The sequence below is a fragment of the Cyprinodon variegatus genome, unplaced genomic scaffold (assembly GCF_000732505.1).
Source record: "Cyprinodon variegatus isolate N-32 unplaced genomic scaffold, C_variegatus-1.0 Scaffold792, whole genome shotgun sequence".
Taxonomy (NCBI): domain Eukaryota; kingdom Metazoa; phylum Chordata; class Actinopteri; order Cyprinodontiformes; family Cyprinodontidae; genus Cyprinodon; species Cyprinodon variegatus.
In genome coordinates, this window is record NW_015151245.1 from 113,777 (window position 1) to 131,597 (window position 17,821).

A 17,821-nucleotide genomic window follows, 5' to 3' on the forward strand; every position below is an offset into this window, starting at 1 on the left:
TAACACCAGAGCCATCTGGATCCCACCTGATACACCTAGGGCTGACAGAGAGAGCATGTAGCTCGCTGACCCTCTTAGCTGAGATGATAGCCATCAGGAAAGCAGTCTTGCAGGAAAGCCACTTGAGTTCTGCTTGTGCCAAAGGCTCAAATGGAGGGTGGCACAGAGCTGTGAGAACAAATGGCAGATCCCAATCTGGGGCTCGTGGAGCCGGCCGCTGGCATAACCTACGAGCACCATGCAGAAAGAGTGAAACCAGTTCATGGCGCCCCACTGTACGGTTGTCGACAGATCGGTGAAGACATGAAATTGCTGCAACATGCACCTTAAGGGTCGAAGGAGAGCGGCCCTTATCAAGGAGAGACTGGAGGAACTTCAAGATAGTGGGCACCGAGCAGGAAACCGGATTCTCATTGTGGGCAGAGCACCACTGAGAAAAGAGGTTTGGGGTGCCATATCTGTCCTCCCAACTGAGACAGCAGATCCCTTCTTGCTGGAAGACGCCATGGAGTACCGTGACACAGACTCCAAAGCAGCGGGAACCACGGCTGCGCTGGCAAGAAGGGAGCTACCAGCAACACTCTGTGGCCCTGCTCGAGAACCCTTCGTAGAGTTGGCCAAATCATCGAGAGGGGTGGAAAAGCATAAAGGAGAACCTGCGGGCATGGATGAGCCAGTGCGTCCTGGCCCAGTGCACCCGCCATCCCGGTTAGGGAATACCATTGGGGGCAATGGCAGATCTGGCGGTCAGTATGGGCACAGATGCCGTGGTCCCACCACGGCGCTTAGAACGCTTGGGGGGAACCACCTGCCCAGAGGGCGGAAGGTCCAAGCCCTCCTGGGGGCATGACTGGGCCAACCGAGCAAACCCTCACTGCATGGGACATAAAGCTGCAGTTCATGCAGGGGTTCTCAGACAGCGCCTCCAAAAGGTGCTCACGTCCAAGGCAGGTAGGGCACAGGTCGTGGCCATCCTCTGCCTGCAGGGCAGCCCCACAATCCATGCAGCTGTGAGAGCCATCCATGTTGAAGGCCGACAAGGCTTAAAGAACAGAAAATTATCTAAAATCGGGAGAGGGGGCGCAAACGCAGCCGTCACCAATTATAGCAGATAAACAAAAGACACTGCGAGCACAAGGCAGCCGATACTGGGAAAAAGCTAACAATGTTAGCTGTATGGTAACTTAAGTTGGGAATAGGAGCAAAAAACGCTGCCGTCACCAATTAAGAGAGCAGACTAACGAAAAGGCTGTAAAAAAGGTTGATATTGGGAGAGGGGGCGAAAAACGCTGCCGTCACCATTTATAACAGAGCAGACCGACGAAAAAGGCTGCAAACAAACCAAAAAGGGCTAACAACTTTAGCCGTCTCCAACTTCGGCAAGCGAAGTTGACTACACTTGGTTGGGAGAGGGAGAAAAAACCGCTGCCGTCAGTAATTATAAGAGCGCAGACCGGTGAAAAAAGGGCTGCAAAAGTAGAGCATATACTAGGAGACGGGGCGAAAACTGCTGCCGTCACCAGGTATAACACCGACAAACTAAAGAAGCTAACTACATTAGCCCTATATAACTTCGGCAATGAAGTTGTTCACACTGGGAGTAGGGGCGAAATCGCTGCCGTCACCAGTTCAAAACAAAACGGCACGAAGCTGTAGGTAAAATTGTAAGAAAAAGCCGGGAAAGGGGGCACGGACGCTACCATCACCAGCAAACAAACTCTCTTACCTTCCATAATCTTCAGAATCGACCTGTTGCAGCCCTGGGAGGGCGGAGAATAACCGCAGCTCCAGTTAGCAAGAGACAGGGGCTTTAAACAACGGGGAAGCTAGCGAACCGCTTGCAAGAATAAAAAAGGAGCAGAGCAAAGGATGACACCAGGCTATATAGCTTCTGAGTGGTCATTCGGTGTCACAGGTGTGACTCTGTTGGTATAATTACTCGAACTGCGCATGCCCGAAGGGAACATTCAGTGCTTTCAGCACCGCCCTCTGGCGGTCAGTAGGGATGAAATATAACAGTATTTTGGTACCGGTAGCTGTATGCCGGTTTTATATACCCTCTCTGAATATTGAACATTATGATTTATTTTCATTTTAAGATTTTTCATAATAGAGTTTCTGGTTGTATAAATGAATAAAGGTTGTGGTTTACCTTTACCTGTACCTTTACTGTTTATATTGTTATATTTCAGTTGTACTTGACTTCCAAGGTATATTGGAAATATTGTGGTCATTTTCTTTAAGTCATCCTGAAAATTTATTTCAGATGGACATTTCTTTCTTGTCTTCTTGGTTCCTTTTTGCATTGTGTGGCTAAAACATGACTAAATTATATGTTTCAGAAGGCAAAAAGATGCTGAAGACCTTAAAAAGAAATTCTGGTTTAGAAATAAGAAGCTAAAAAATGAGGGATGGCTCAAGTACTGAAGGTTTTATCAATCCCTGTGAGAACCTTCCAATGTAAACATGGTATCTCCTTCTCAGGTACCTACAAGGAAACCGGATCAATGTTTTCCCCAGAGGTGTGTTCTGTTGTGGGCCACTGTCAGTTCTGTGAGTATTGAGTTAAATTGGAGGGGGGGGTATGAAGCTGTCAGTCGCAGGATTGAAATGAGAAGAGGATGAGGAAGATAAAAATAGTGGAGAGGAAGAAAAATCTTGGTTTAGTCTGGATTTAAGTAGGCTGAAATCCCAGAGGTCTGTTAGCGGGACCACAGAGCTTTAAAACAGCCTCACATAGTGCTCACACATGCTAATCACGCTGCGATTAAGTTCAATTACAACCTACTGCTCCAGGCTCCCACTCCTTCCCTCTTTTCATCTTTCCATCTTTTTCATGCATTACCTTTCTTTTTCCACTCATTGAATGGACATTTAAGCACATGTTTGTGTGTGTATGTGTGTGTGTGCATGTGTGTGCGTGATGAGGTTGAGCTCTGATGGTTTCCATCAGTTCCATCCAAACCACCACACAACGAGCCCATTATTCAGCTTTTAGGAGGAGAGAGGAGAGAAGTGAGTGCAGAGGAAAGGAGAGACAGGACAGAATGTAGGATGTTTTACACTGATAGATGAAGAGAGAACTCTTTAGCATAGTTTTAAAAATTTTGTGTGTTTTCTTGATAATGCCGTCTGCCATTTCTGTCTAAAGACAATGATAATTTCCTCTTTCAAGCAAAAGAAAATCTAAAACTTTTAATAACTATAAACTGAAATGAATCAGGACAAAGTATTTGAGTCATTGATCATAGGACTACTTTCATTTTTTTCATTCTTGAGAAACCTACACATCACTGATCTTGTGAAAATGACAATGTGACAGTAATTAAGCAGTGCAATTAAAAAGAGAGAGAAGGCAACGTTTTGTTCTAATGTCAAAAGTGATTTCTCTGTTCTTGCCTCCAGAGATCTGAGCGACAATCAAATCACCACCATAGAAGAAAGGATATGTGACAACTTATGTAACCTAACACAAATGTAAGTGTTTTTTTTGTTCCGGCTCTCTTTTTTTTTACCTCTTTAACTACCACAAGAAAATATAGAGATTTCCTTTTTAAATAATCTCCCTAAAATAGTGCACTCTCACAAAGATATTTCACCCAAATATTTATATTTATATCATTTTATTACACTTTAAATTCCATTTTTTTTTTTTTGGGATAATTTTAACATAACCTTATTAGGTTATATCCAAGTAACATCTTCCTATGGGCAACAACTTGAAGGCACAAACTGAACTGTTCATAATTTATTCTTTACGGGGCATCAGGTGGGTACGCTCTACCTCTTCTATTCATTCAGCTAGCTAATCCGAATCACTCAATTCCATTTTGAGAGCGAGATCATCTGTGGTAGTAGCACTAGACATCTTCCAGGCATGTGAGTAAAACTAGCAGCAGTTCAGCGGACAGGAAGAATGAACGGTAGCCGGCATGACTAATGCTCTCCTTCCCTGGTCTTCTAGCTTAGGTGGACAACCATAGTTCTGTAATTTTGCAGGTTTATAATGCTCTTTTAACTTTCAGAACAATGGGTCAAACAGTGTTTGGTGAGAGGTTTAGAGCTTGGTATGTTTGTTGGGTTTGAAAAGTTTTTTTTTTTGTTTTGTTTTCGTATTTTGTTGTGCTTGATAATCAACCTGAAACATAAATTTAAACAGCTTTTTATGTATTTTTTCAAATTTTATATGTATTTTATCTATTGGTCGCTCTAACCCTGCCTGTCTGTTTTTATAGTGATCTAAGCAATAATCCTTTTGAGTGTGACTGTAAGCTGTTCCGACTGGTGAGGTGGCTGCAGGAAAAGGGAGTCCAAGTCCGACCCCCTGATGCCAAGCTCTGCAACCTTAGCCTGGAAACCTGTGGTAAGACATCTAAATGTTTATCTTAAGTATTACACAGCATTTTTAGAGGCTCAAAACAAATAGTTTAACAGCTTTTCTTGTCTCCAGGCAGTATTTGTAAGAATGCATGGTTGATATCAATTGAAGATGCTAAATAGAAAGAAAAAAGGCGCAGAAAATAAGACAAAGTTGACCATGTATTGATTTTGCAGCAGCCCATTCCCATCCACTCTTTGTTCAGCTGCGTTAGCTCTTGTCTACAAATACCTGTGACTGTGCATTTAAGCTTTAAAGAAATACACTCTTGACTGTCTAACATTTTCTGCTGGTAAAATAAGAAATCCTGAAGTCCTCTGTCTTTGGTTCAGGTCTTAGCTACGCCGCTTGTCTTGAGGACAGCAGCAGTCGAGGAGGAGGTGGAAGTGAGCTTGTAATCTTCACCTACTCTAAACCAGGGAACTACACACGTGAACAGTGTAACAGCGTGTGTTTTGGTTTGTCGCATCTCTATGGGGGCTTGGGAGAAAGGCATGAGTGTCTGTGTAGCACAAACAACGAGCCCAACTTCATCAGCGGATCTCACTATTCGGCTGCCTGCAACGATCGCCAAGTGATGAAGGTACACTTCAAACACTTCTGATCCTACATATGATTTGATACTCTTTTAACTTTATAGTGATGCTGAATCACTATAAAGTCATATATAGAGTCCTCATCTTTCTTATTTGTCAGAACACAGTGGTTAAAGATTCTGTTGTTTTAAAATTACTGAAAGGTTATCATGGGCTCATATCTTTAATTTTGTAGTATAAAAAGGATTTTATAAGATTTTTCCTACATTTCTGAACAATTATAAGGAAAAATAGTTCTTGATTTTTTAACTTTGTACCTCATCTGTTCTGTATTTTTTCATGTTTTTTTTGTCAGGCTGCTTTGTGTCATTATAAAATTGCTAGTTTTAGTCAAGAAAACTTAGAGGAAGCTCCTCCAGGCCGTTTGGTTGGGTTGCTTTAATGTCCAGAGTTAAGTACCTAATGATAGGTTGGGGCTTAATTGTCCTTGCAGTAAGATTTATTTTTTCTTTATTATTTTGGAATGATTTAAATAATGTTGGATATCCGTTTTTTATAATGGTATAATGATTTTGGTGAGTAACTATAAAAATTCTTCGTTACACAAATTATGATGCACTAGAATTGGGGCAAAATGTTTAATGCAAAGAAGGCCAGAGATATAATTTTTTCTACTAAAAATGCCAGATAAAAATGTCCATATTTTATATTAAGATCTATATATATCATTACATTTCTAAACATTTATTAGGACGATAGGTTTTGTATTTCTCTGTTCTACTGTTTCTAGGTCAATTTCTTCTCAAAACAATGAATATAATTTTAAAACACTGACAAAATAGAGAGATTTCTGTCAAATCAGAGGACAAAAATCTGTTTTCTGCTGTTTTTAGTGGTTTAGATCTTTGCACTTTTTATAAATGTACCGTAATTAGCCTTGGGTTAAATTTACGTATTTTGGAGTTGCTTAAACCATGTAGGCCCTCGGGCTGCATTTTGTTTTCCTCAGTTCTGCAACAAATTCCTTATAAACCTTAAACTTGCAGGAACTGTTGGCTTACATCAGTTCCAAAAACATGATATTTAAAAATTTATTATTGCTCTTTCTGTCTTGTCCTGGTTTACTGTTTTTCCTTATCTCTGTTTTTTTCTGCTAAGCACTTTTATTGACCTTGTTATTGATGGTCCTAGTTTAACTTGCCTTTAAAACTCTTGTCTGTATTAACACCAAAACCTCCACTTCCTCACATACTTTCGTCCATTCGACAGAAATGTGGGTGGACTCTGGCCCGTGATGTGTTTGCGGTGGAGTTCTCCGTCTCAGTGAGGCCTCTCCCGCTCCAAAGCGTGCACAACCTAATCGTTTTCTCCGCCACGTCCTCTGTCACGCCCGTGACCCTTTTCTGGGACTTTGGTGATCAAACGCCTCAGGTCAACACTACAGGAATGGGTGTCACCACTGCAGCCCACAAGTTTGCAATTCCAGGACGTTACAAAGTCAGTTTGAAGGCTGTGGCTGGACACAAGGAGGTTAGAGAGAAATGTTTTGGAAAATGTCTCATTTATTGCTTGTACTGGTTTTGTCTAGTTACAGATAAGAAGACCATATGGTCTCCTTTTTGGACCTGCACTTATCACTTATCGGGGTCTACTCACTATGGTTGTTGGAAATACATTTTTTAAATAATTGTTAGTCAGACTAGAAACCTAGATGGATTACCGAAGATTCCAAACTTTAAATGAAATTAGAGTTTCTCCTCTTTATTCAAAAAATTATAACAAAAGCTTAAATGAGTACTTAAATCCAAACCACAATTTGGTGTTTTTATGTTGCCCCTAAACTCCTTTATGTGTGTTTCTAAAAAAAAAAATCAGTCTGGATATATGACCACTCTTCTTGACCAATTTATTTTAATTTGATATGACTTCCTGGCACTGGAATGCCCTTTTGAGTATAATTCACATATTTATGATATAATAAGGATAAGGCTTTCCAATGGTATTCTTTCAGATTCATTTTTAGCATGTGTTCTCATGTTGGAACATCCTGTTGTCTTCAGGTTTTAACTGTTTCATAATGGCCTGAACCGTAAGAAAAATGGCTTCTACATTCAGGATGGTAGCAATTGCCACCATTTTGTTAGTTTGTCAGAAAATGCAAGTCATTGTAATATAAATGACTAATTTTTAACCAATAGAGAAGTCGTTTCCCCCTTGAATAGATGCTCTCAAATTTGACTGAATGCTACATCCCTTTAGTGGACGGACCATAGAGTTACACCAACACAGATAACCATGGGCGTAGGTTTGCATAGGGACCGTAGGGACATGTCCCATACCAAAATTTTGGCCCGACCTACTTGTCCCTACCTATGTGAACAACATGTTTATAGTTTAAAATACAGCGTTGTTGCAGCAGTCAGTTCTTTTCTCACAACTTGTGTTTAAGTTATTATTTTAAATGATCAGTGTCAGTTCCTCTTATAGTTCCCGCGCCCATGTAAATACAATAAATCTATTTCCAGTCCCTAGAATGTTATTTTACTTTGTTTTACAATACAGAGAATATCAGCATATCACATAAAAAAATAAGAGTGGGTTTTACCTCTGTTTACCTCTGCACAATTCTATTTCTACAAAAGAAAACACCTGATATTTAGATTATATTTGGTTAAAAAGGCACATATTTACTTTTCTTCTTAGTCACTGATAAGTTCAAATGTAACCCTTTTCAAAGGGTTAAGTTGTCCCAATTTCACATTATTCAGAGCAACTGATGCTTCAAACATCGATAAACAGCATCTAGTGTGTGTAGTGCTTATAAAATTTGTATAAATGCAGCAAAAAATGCTGTTTTCTCTTTAAACGAAATGCGCCCTGATGCTCACGTCAAGCATAAAAAAAAGGAGCATGCATATTTTTGACATCAGACCAATTCAACTTATGACCAATAGTGTCCCTAACAAAGTTGAGATCAAACCTACGCCCTTGCAGATAACTACAATATAACTGTTCAAAGGGGTTTAAACCCAAGATTATTGCACTGTACTGTACCTACTATCAAGCACGGCGGTGGCAACATCCCACTTCGGGGCTTTCTGCAGCCCATAGTCCTAGTATATTGCACAAAAAAAATGGTATAATTAGACAGAGTGCTACCACAAAATCAAGAACTTTAACTGAAATCAACAGCATAGCCCTTGATGTTCCAGCAGGACAATAATGCCAAACTATCCACACTTGATTCTGAATAGATGAAGCAGTAATGGAAAGTTTTTCCTAAACTGACTGGTAAATGGTCCATGACAAAACCAATCAGTTTAAAAGGACAACATTTACGTTTCTGCTAAGGCTAGTCATTAGCTATCTAACCAATATTACACTAGAAGGTTGTAAATTGCTAAAAAAAAAATGTGTGAGGTCAAAGTGCAACTTGCAATAGAATCGTTTACCAAATAAATGTAGATAATCAAATTTTTATCATCCTCTTTAAATTTAATCAAATTATTCAGTAATTTAAAACTTCTGCATGTAATCATCTTATTAAAAGTACATTAAAGCGACATGTGTTATATCACCAATTTGAATAAACTACTTGATTTCGATACTTAAGGCTCTAATGGATGTGAACTTCTGTGTTTTTTCCTTAATACTTTTTCATATACGCACCTGCATTTCTGTTTGTTATTTAGGTTGTGGCACGCACAGACGTGACTGTTGCTCTTCCTCCCAAACTCGAGCTGCACTGTCCCTCATCCGTTGTGGCTAACAAGAGTCTGGAGGTCACTCTTGTCAGTTGGGGTGGAATCAACTTAGATGTGAATTGGACAATTTCAAAGAATGACGTCCAGGTTGCCACAGGTAAAATAGAAATACCACTTTAAACATTTGCCTTTCACAAACATGCTTAATCTCCAAATACTTTATACTAAAGGTAATATAGAAATCAGCAAAAGCACTTTCCATAGTTTTAGATCAGTGCATTGCAGTTGTTGACTAAACCTTGCGGTTAGTCGTACAATGTGAGCAGCTGCTGCGTGAAAAAAATCGCACAGTGTTACTTTATTTAAATCTAAAACCTTTACCTGTTTGCCATGATATTTGTTAGAAAAATTTATATGTTATCATTTTATTTTAAGTTACAGGTATTTGGCCTTCTAGGAATGTTCTGTTGAACTGTCATGCTCTCTCATGTGTAAAACTCTGACCAATCCTGTTATTCCTTTGAAGTCCAATAATAAAAGCAGCAGAAGAGAGAGGTTCTGGCAGAGTAGACTGCAGAGTTTTCATGGGGTCTCTATCTTTGTCTGTTCTCTCTCTTTCCTTTCCTGCAGGAAAGCAACTTGCTTTGTTTGGTTTTCATTTCTAGGACATGCTGCCCTGCGACATGGGTAGCAGGGGCAGTAGTCTGAACAGAAACTCACAGATTTCACTGTTCCCAGACACCACATCTAGCTCCTCTGCTGGAAGCATGTGGCACTCTCGGGCCAGCTTAGGGACATAGTCCCTCCGGCATGTCCTAGGCTGTTCTCTGGGACTTATCCTGATGGGATTTGCTTGGGATAACTCCTTAGGAAGGCATCCAGTGGACATCTGGATCAGAGGTCCAAGCTACATTAGCTGTCTCCTCCCAATGTGGAGAGGGAGCAGCTCTGCTCAGAACCCATGCTTGAAGGCCAAGCTCCTCACCCTATATTTAAGGATGTGCCCAGTCACCCTGCGGTGAAGTCCAATAATGAAACACCACTTAGGAACTCAGGTTCAGAACTTTCCTCCAGATCATGTCCCTTGAGTTGTCACTGTCGTTTCCCACATAGACATTGAAGCCCCCAAACAGAATGATGGAATCCCTTGAGTGAAGCAAGTAAACCCACCCCAGCACCCTGTTTCTCCCTTCAAATAACTGTAGTAGAAGAGAGTCCAGCCCCTGTAGAGGAGCTGGGTTCCTGAGCCAAGTATTGCTCCACCTTTTCCACAAGCTCGGGCTTCCTCCATCCCATTAAGGTGTCATTCCAAGTCCCTAGGGCTAGTTTAACCACCCGTGGATTAGGTCACCAACGCTTCTGCCTATGAATGCTGCCCAATCCTCTTTGCACCAGTCTCTCATGGTGCCTTTCCAGTTGTGGGCCCATAAAGCGATCGCCTCGTGTCACTGTTTTGGGCTTGACCTGGCCGGGTCCTGCGAGGAGGAACCGAACCACCAGGCCCCTTTCGGCGAACCCTAACCCCAGGCCTGACTTCAGGGTGGAGTCCCAGCTCTGCTGTATCAGGCCAAATCACATGACATGTCCATATAATGGTCAGACGGGTTTCTTAAACCACTCTTTATCTGACCTCACATAGAGCCTATTTGCCATGAGAGACTCTTCCAGAGCCATCATCTGGGTACTAAAACCCCTCCACCATCATAAGGTGGCAGTTAAACTAAGGTTAAAGCAGGTTGTTAACAACCTGTATTTGTGTTCTTGAATCTATTGACATTTGGATTTTGTTTGGAAATTTGAATGATTGCTTCATAACCAATATTCAAGATGACAGTAGTTTAATAGCACAAGATGTGCTGCATACTTATTATCAGATTTACCACGCAGAGGGTGTTTTTTTTTTAATAATCTCTTTTTGAGTGGAGAAGCAGTTGTCTTTTTCCACAAAGGTTGCTATTGGGATTTCAGATGGCCTGAGAAATCACATAACTGTTTGCTGTTTTCTCCTCAGCCTTACCGGACTGTCCACAGGGAGAAGGGGTGTTAGACAGAAAGTCCTCGACCTGTTTCCACATCTTTCCAGAGGAGCTGAGCTGGAAGGATGCACGACAGCAGTGTTTGCGCCGCAACGGGGATCTGGCTGTGGTTAGGAGTGATGAACTGCGCAACCTTTTGGCACGCAAGGTCACACAGTGAGTTGTCTTTGTCCGTAGGACTGGACGAAATTGGGCCTTAGTAATTTCTTGCTGTGATTTTTTTTTTTTTTATAGTTTGTAATACTTGGACTGTTTTCCATCTTATTCCTAAAGATCTGAACAGTACAAAACAATTATGTAATTTATGTAAAAGAAATGAAACATAGCCAGAATGTGTAGAAAGCTTTTCAGTAACAATCTAATTTCCTGTCAGCTCTCTCACACAGTGTGGGACATTAATATTTAGTTCAACAAAAGGTAGTACATCCTGTCTACATCATGGGGAAAGAGACACATGTGGTTCCTCTGTTAAGTTATTATTTTAGAATCGCTGAAGAAGGTTTGGAGAGTTTTCCTTTAAAATACACACCTTCCAGATAGATGGGTGTATATTTAGACTATTTGTCTCATTGTTAAACCTCTTAATGGGTGGGAAATATTAATCATAAGGGAAGGTTTTGTCATCAAACTACCCATATGTTAGTAATTACTAGTAAGTAAAACTTCTTTATTACCCATTTTTATAGACAAAGATCACCAAGTGATGTAGATATAAAATCTGAAAACATAAACATAATTGGATTGTTAATTATAAGTATATTGTGAAAAGATGTTTTTAGTTTCTTAAAAAAAAAAAACCTCAACAGAGTTCACCAATCTTAAGAACTAAAGAGAAAAGAGCATTCCACAGATCTGGGCCTATTGCTGAGAATCAACTTTAGTTTTCAACCCAATGGAGCTTCAAGGTACACAGGGGTGTAAAAGTTTTAAGATTTGTGCCAAGGTTTGACATTCAAAGTTTTATAAGTAAAAACCAAGATCTTGAAGGTATTCTGCATTTGCAAGACTGAAATAATTAGATGTAAATAAAAAAGTCATGCCACACCTATAGTATTTGCTGGCAAATACTATAGCATTGTTTTATTTCATAATTTCTAAAGCAGCTTTGTGTCAGTCTTAATACATTTTAAATGAAACTTCATAAATCTCGAATAGTTATCATAGAACTGATTGCAGACACCAGGATCCTACCCTCTCTATACACACTGCAGTCAGTGTGGCCTGAGAAAGAGAAACGTATTTATGATGAGCTTGATTTTATTTTTTATTTTCTACTACTTCCTGCTGCCAAGCAGGTTCAGTTGAAGATATTTTCGATTCTACTGGTCTGTCAGTAATCAGGCCTGTAGGTTAAATTGAAATTGGATTTCCTAAGAATATAGTCATAATTGCAGGGTCCAGTTAAGTTTGGATAAATATTTTCTTATTTTTTATAAAAGTTACGTCTTGTTGTTATTCTCGTTATCATTTGGTTGTGTTAAGACTCTCTTTTTCCTCTCATATAATCTGCTATTGTTATTTCCTGCATTATGTTCTATGTATAAAGATTAGCCCAATGAAAGGTCCGGGTTGTAATCTCTATCAACTGTGCATTTGAGTAAAGAGTTAAGCTCTGGACTGGCTTTGGTTTGTGGGATGGAATATTCCTGAGGAAAGTGTTTGCTGTTTGGTTTAAAGAACTTTGTAAGAAAGACATCTGTGAAAGCACAGCTGCATTAAGAGCTAAACATCCCACCAGGAGGCCCTGCTCTCTTCGTTTTGAGTAAATAATAAAAAAAAGCCTGTCCTCTGTCTCCTCTTCCACTACCCACCCACCCCCTGCTTATATAAGACATTTTTATTAGTGATATGACACTTTTCGATAAGCCTGTTTTTTCTAAATTATTATCTTATATTGTTGCACAATAGTCAAAGAAAGGTTAATTTCCTTTTGCTCATCTGTGTTGTGGTTCGGGAAAGGAGAGTGGGGTGTTCATCAAGCTGTGTAGGCACCTCACAACATAAAAAATTAAAATTTATTCAGGAGATTGCAAGGTTCTTTATTTAACTGTTGCCCAGTTTTATCCTCTTAATTACCAATTACAATGTTGTATTTTTTCTGACAGTAATCATTGAATTTTGAGCAAGTTGAGAAATAAATTAAAGCCTCTTGCACAATCGATTTTTAATGAAGTTTTTAAGTCTACTTTTGCTGTATTGTGAACAAGAAAGCAAGCTCAATTCTCTATGCATTTCGGTTTAAACTTTTTTTTTTTTATTGGTGATGTTTTTTTGCAGCAGGGAACGAGGCATTTGGCTGGGCTTGAGTGATGTTAACTCACCAGGGAAGCTACGCTGGGTTAACGGGTCAGCAGCTCAGGAGGGTGAAGAGGGCCAGCAGCCCCACTCATCGATCTCTCCTGGAAACGTGTGTGTGTCGTTCGATCAGAACGGTCAGACCAGCTCACACCTCTGTGACTCGAAAAGGGCTTATGTCTGCCAATACAATCCCCAAGGTATGCTTACAGACAATTACCAAACATATTCAAAAGAGACACACTCAATACAAATGCTAATTTTCTCCAGTTCACCACAACCTCTATATGCTGGCTTGATTTTTTAATGAATTTTACAAAGATTCAAATTGTGCTTGCACCCTTAATATGACATCTAATCAATCTCAGTCTGGGTCGCCATTTCTGAACACTTCTCTTATAATTAGAGCACAATTTGTATAGATTAGTTCTTGTATGAGGAATTTGATTTAACATTCTGAAGTGTAGCCATCCACTTGTTTTTCTTAGAATCCATTGGTCCTGAAGTAGTTACCAAGACAGTAGATTCCAGCTCTGCACTGTTGACTGTCATTAACATTGTCAATAGGTAGACATATTTATTTGATAAATAACCTAACAAACTGCGGTGTGCTTTGTGCATCTAGACTTGAATGATTTCAGAAATTGGTAAAAATAAAGATTTTTTTCTAAAAGTCTAAATATGCCGTTTTGGCTTGTAATGCATGTTTATTTTCATCTTTGGTATTTTCTTCAGTTACATTTTAAGTTTAATAGATTCATTTATATATAGTTTTATCCCATCTAAGGGTCATTTGAAGAATTGTAATGCTCAAGCTAGGAGTTGTGGTGGACAATTATTTTGTGTCAGAGCTATGACAATGGGAAAGTCTAATGAAAAAAAGCTTAAACAAGTTGTTACTGCTGTGTTTACATTTAGTGGTGCTGTGGCAGCTATTCATGTGTGCATTTATGTCCTCTTTAGTTATTTCTCTTATTCCCTGCTTCAGTGCTTACTTGGTTTCCTTTTGTTTGTCCCATTGGACTGACTTTTACTGGCATTCCAGCTCAGACCCATGGCCATAGCAGTTAAGCCCAAGGGGATGGTTTGACTCATTGTGATTAAGGAAAAATAGAAAGAAGTGGCCTAAATCTACTCAATAATATCACTGAAATATCCAACATTATTATTTCAATTTCCTGTTTCCTTGATCTCATGCTGCCATTCAAAGGTCTCCTAGCTTAGGTGGGTTGATGGGCTCAGGTTTAGTGAGGAGCAGATAAAAGAAGGGAGGAGAGCAGGCTTGTTCCTCTACTTTAAAACAGCTGACTCTGTCACTTTAAGACATCACTGACATTTGAAAACTCGTTTTGAAACCTGCTGTCTAATATTTGCAGTCCTTTGGATGTTTGCATCCCCATGTCCAGTTTTGTCCTGTATCCAGGGTTCTCACAAGGAGTTTTCATAAGTGGACTTAGTAACTTTTTTATTCTCTGTTGCCACCAAATCTTTTTTTGTGTGTGTGTTGTGTCTTTGCTAATTAAATCTGCTATTCATTTTGTCCTTTCTTTCATGTTAGGACATTCATATCTCCACTTAACATGCAAGCTGATTGATCCAGTAATACGTTTCACGATCAGCTATAGCTACAGCTAAGCACTTGCAGAGCAATTATGCTTTATATTTTTTAAACTGGATACTCCACCCCTACTTCTAAAGGTTGCTCTCTCTGTCTGCAGAGCACATGCATGGCACAATACCGCATCCTGTTGCATGATAAATTAATGTTTGCACTTGATTTTTCCCTCTTTAGTGCGTGTTCCAGATGCCGGAGTGTACATGTTGGGCATGACAGTCTTTTCTTCCCAAAGTCCAATGCATCCTTTATCATCTACTCTCCTCACTGTTCCACAACCTCCCAGCCATGCCATAGAGGTAACGAATAATTTATTCTTGTTTATTTATTCATAGTTTTTGTCACACTTTTTCACATTTCTTTTTTCTCTTTCTTCACACTCTCAGATGCTGTTGTTTCCTGCAATGAGCTTTGTTCAGGCAGGCCGTCTGTCCTCTTTGGAGTTTGTCACCAGGAACCTGAGCTCACAAGTCCACATCAGATTCCAGACCTACAGACCCAAATGCCCCGGCCAACACCTGCTGCTACCTAGTGAGTCATGCTACCCAGTAGATCAACTTGTAAACAGCAGGGGTTACAGATCACACATGAACATAGACCACCTGAGCCAACACCTCCACTTACACACATATTCATTTATACTGACCCTCCCTGTCAAAAGATGTTGGGTAAAAGAACAAGAAGAAAGTCCGTGAATGGAGATAAAACCGATAAAACATAGAGAAATTGCAAAAAAGCAGGGTGTTGTAAATATATATATATATATATATATATATATATATACATTGATACACTCAATTGAATACCTGCTGCTGTTAGTGTGAAATGGTGAAATTATCTGCTTCCATCAAAGTCTATTTCTCTGTTTAAGATAACTAATTAAACAGCTGAGATTTTTGTTTTAAATAGCTTCTTAAAGCTTTTATGCTGAAGCTTGTTATATAGTCCAAAAGAAGCTAAACAGTTTTTTTCTTTCTCCTCCAGCCCTGTGGTTGATGTTATTTGTTCTTGGCACGTCTAGGCAGAACTTCTTTCTTGCATCATTTCCAGAAACATTAGTATGATGAGTGTAGTTAAGTAGGAAGATAATTTCACCTGATGTCAGATCTGTACATTTAATTCTTCAAAGGTCTATACCAGGGGTCACCAACGTGGTGCCCGTGGGCACCAAGGGGCCCTCAAGGACAACATGGGGTGCCCTCAGCATCTTTTGAAAACAGAACAATTCACCAGTGGACTAAATCTGAAATGTTATTTTTTACTGAAGCTCTTATTTTGAAGCATTTATGAAGCATTTTATCATATCAATAAATTAGAAAATTTGAGCATTTATATGGATTTCATAATGAGAATATCTAAAAGCAAATTAAACATGAAAAGAAACAATAGAAATATGTTTATTATCTATGAAGTTCAGGTGAACGCCGACTCCTCTAGTTCATAGGTCAGTATTGGTAGCCCGTCCTATGACTCAGTACCCATAAAGTAGCCCTCAGCCTTAAAATAGTCGGTGACCCCTGGTCTATACAATAATCTACAGCAGGGGTCTGCAACCTTTCATATCCAAAGAGCCCTTTTGCCCAGAGTACGACCAAATAAAAGTTGTTCAGAGCCGCAAAATATACAATTTTTTTAAAATCTTGTATAGGAAATTAGTTGTTGCCATCTCAAACAATCAATTCATCAATTTTTTATGTTAAAACGTATAATTTTCAAGCTAATTCATAGAAAAAGGTCTCTTAAAACATATTTCTGGTTCTATTAATCTCATTCTTTTCCATCTTATAAAAAACGCTAAAGCTATTGATACCGGTATATATTACAGTAAATTATTTAGCTCTTTATGTACACTTTAGCCACTATTAAGAGCCGCTGGAGAGGGTCCAAAGAGCCATATGTGGCTCTGGAGCCGCAGGTTGCAGACCCCTGATCTACAGTATACATTGATCAATCATGTGAAGGGTGTTTTGAGGATCAGCTGGCAGAGAAAAGTATATAAGAAAATATGAACATTCGCATGATGATTCTCAGTAATATAATGCGTTTTGCACTCCTCTTCCTCCTTATTAATCCCCTCAGCTACTGTGTTGGCGTTGTGCTTTCTTTTGTGGGTGTGACATCCATTAGTTCAGCAGCTGAGATTCTCATAAAGTTTAATATTTGGAGGCAAAGCAAAATTTTATCCTTGTTCTTGTTGCATCAAAAACAAATATCTCTGTTCCTGCAGAGTATTTAGAAAGTTTTACTTTGACTTTTTTTAGCATCTCTCAGGTTCTGATAATAACTCCTCTTGAGTCTTCTACCCACAGTAACACCTTTCATAGAAAGGTTGTTATCGTGACCTTATTTCCATGTATCTGGTCAGAAAATCAATCTGATATGCAGTGGCTGACAAGATAAGTTTTTAAACTGTCTCTATCAGCAGTCACATCTGTTTTCTGTCTCAGGTTGCGGGGGTCCGGCTTGCTCTCCAGTTGCTGTCTGTGTCCCCAGTCACACGTTGACCAAAGATCCTCCATCATGCCCCCCAGCAGAGCAATGGTGTCCCTTCAAGGGTCGTTGCCTGGCCTTGTCAGATCCATGCCACTCAACTTCCTGTACTAACTGCACGCCTGGTCACAATCTGCCACCTGGGGCATCAAGGCCTAAATACACCTTAACGAATGAAATAGTGTTCAGTCTCCCAGCAGGCCCAGGACATGTATTGGTGAGAAGGACCTGCTTTTGCCTTTAAGCTCGGTTTGACTTTTCTTTGTATTTTCTTTGTTAGATTAATGTGTGGATATGGTTGCAGATACAAGACCAGCTGGAGGACATCATGGTGTTCCCTGGTGATGTTATCGCTCTGCAACATGACAGTGGCCCATCATCTCTTCTTCAGTGTCAGTCTTCCCCACAGTCGTTGTGGCGACAGCCTGTTTTAGCCCTGAACTTATCGGAGTGGTTCTGGATGAACAGCACCAGAGAGTTGGTAGATTTCTCAGATCTGAACGTGGAAAATTTTGTGAAGAATGGTAAGGGAGGCTGGCTGGAGGAAGAAACATGCTTGATCAGAGTGCTCTATGTGGGACAAAATGAGACCCGGCTTCAGGGAGCGCAGCTGTCTGTCGGTCTACCCCAGCCTGGACTCTACAGCCTGCTGGTAAGTCATCGATTTACATATAATTTCCCTGCATGTATCTTACAGATGATTCGCGCATAGAGAGGCCACTTAGAAATGTGTGGCCTTAGAGGTTTAGCTTGTTCAGGTTTGATTT

At 39.9% G+C, this 17,821-nt stretch overlaps 1 protein-coding gene across 1 annotated transcript in view; it reads left to right on the top strand.

The window, feature by feature from the left end:
- Positions 1-17,821, top strand: part of pkd1 (polycystic kidney disease 1 (autosomal dominant)) — a 92,540-nt gene that overhangs the window by 29,823 nt on the left and 44,896 nt on the right. Inside the window, exons 3-14 of the mRNA XM_015396359.1 lie at positions 2,485-2,553; positions 3,406-3,477; positions 4,236-4,363; positions 4,711-4,961; positions 6,184-6,444; positions 8,607-8,775; positions 10,630-10,810; positions 12,932-13,149; positions 14,742-14,863; positions 14,951-15,095; positions 17,012-17,271; positions 17,359-17,706. Of these exons, the coding sequence (XP_015251845.1) occupies positions 2,485-2,553; positions 3,406-3,477; positions 4,236-4,363; positions 4,711-4,961; positions 6,184-6,444; positions 8,607-8,775; positions 10,630-10,810; positions 12,932-13,149; positions 14,742-14,863; positions 14,951-15,095; positions 17,012-17,271; positions 17,359-17,706 (2,224 nt within the window). The remainder of the gene's footprint in view (positions 1-2,484; positions 2,554-3,405; positions 3,478-4,235; positions 4,364-4,710; positions 4,962-6,183; positions 6,445-8,606; positions 8,776-10,629; positions 10,811-12,931; positions 13,150-14,741; positions 14,864-14,950; positions 15,096-17,011; positions 17,272-17,358; positions 17,707-17,821) is intronic.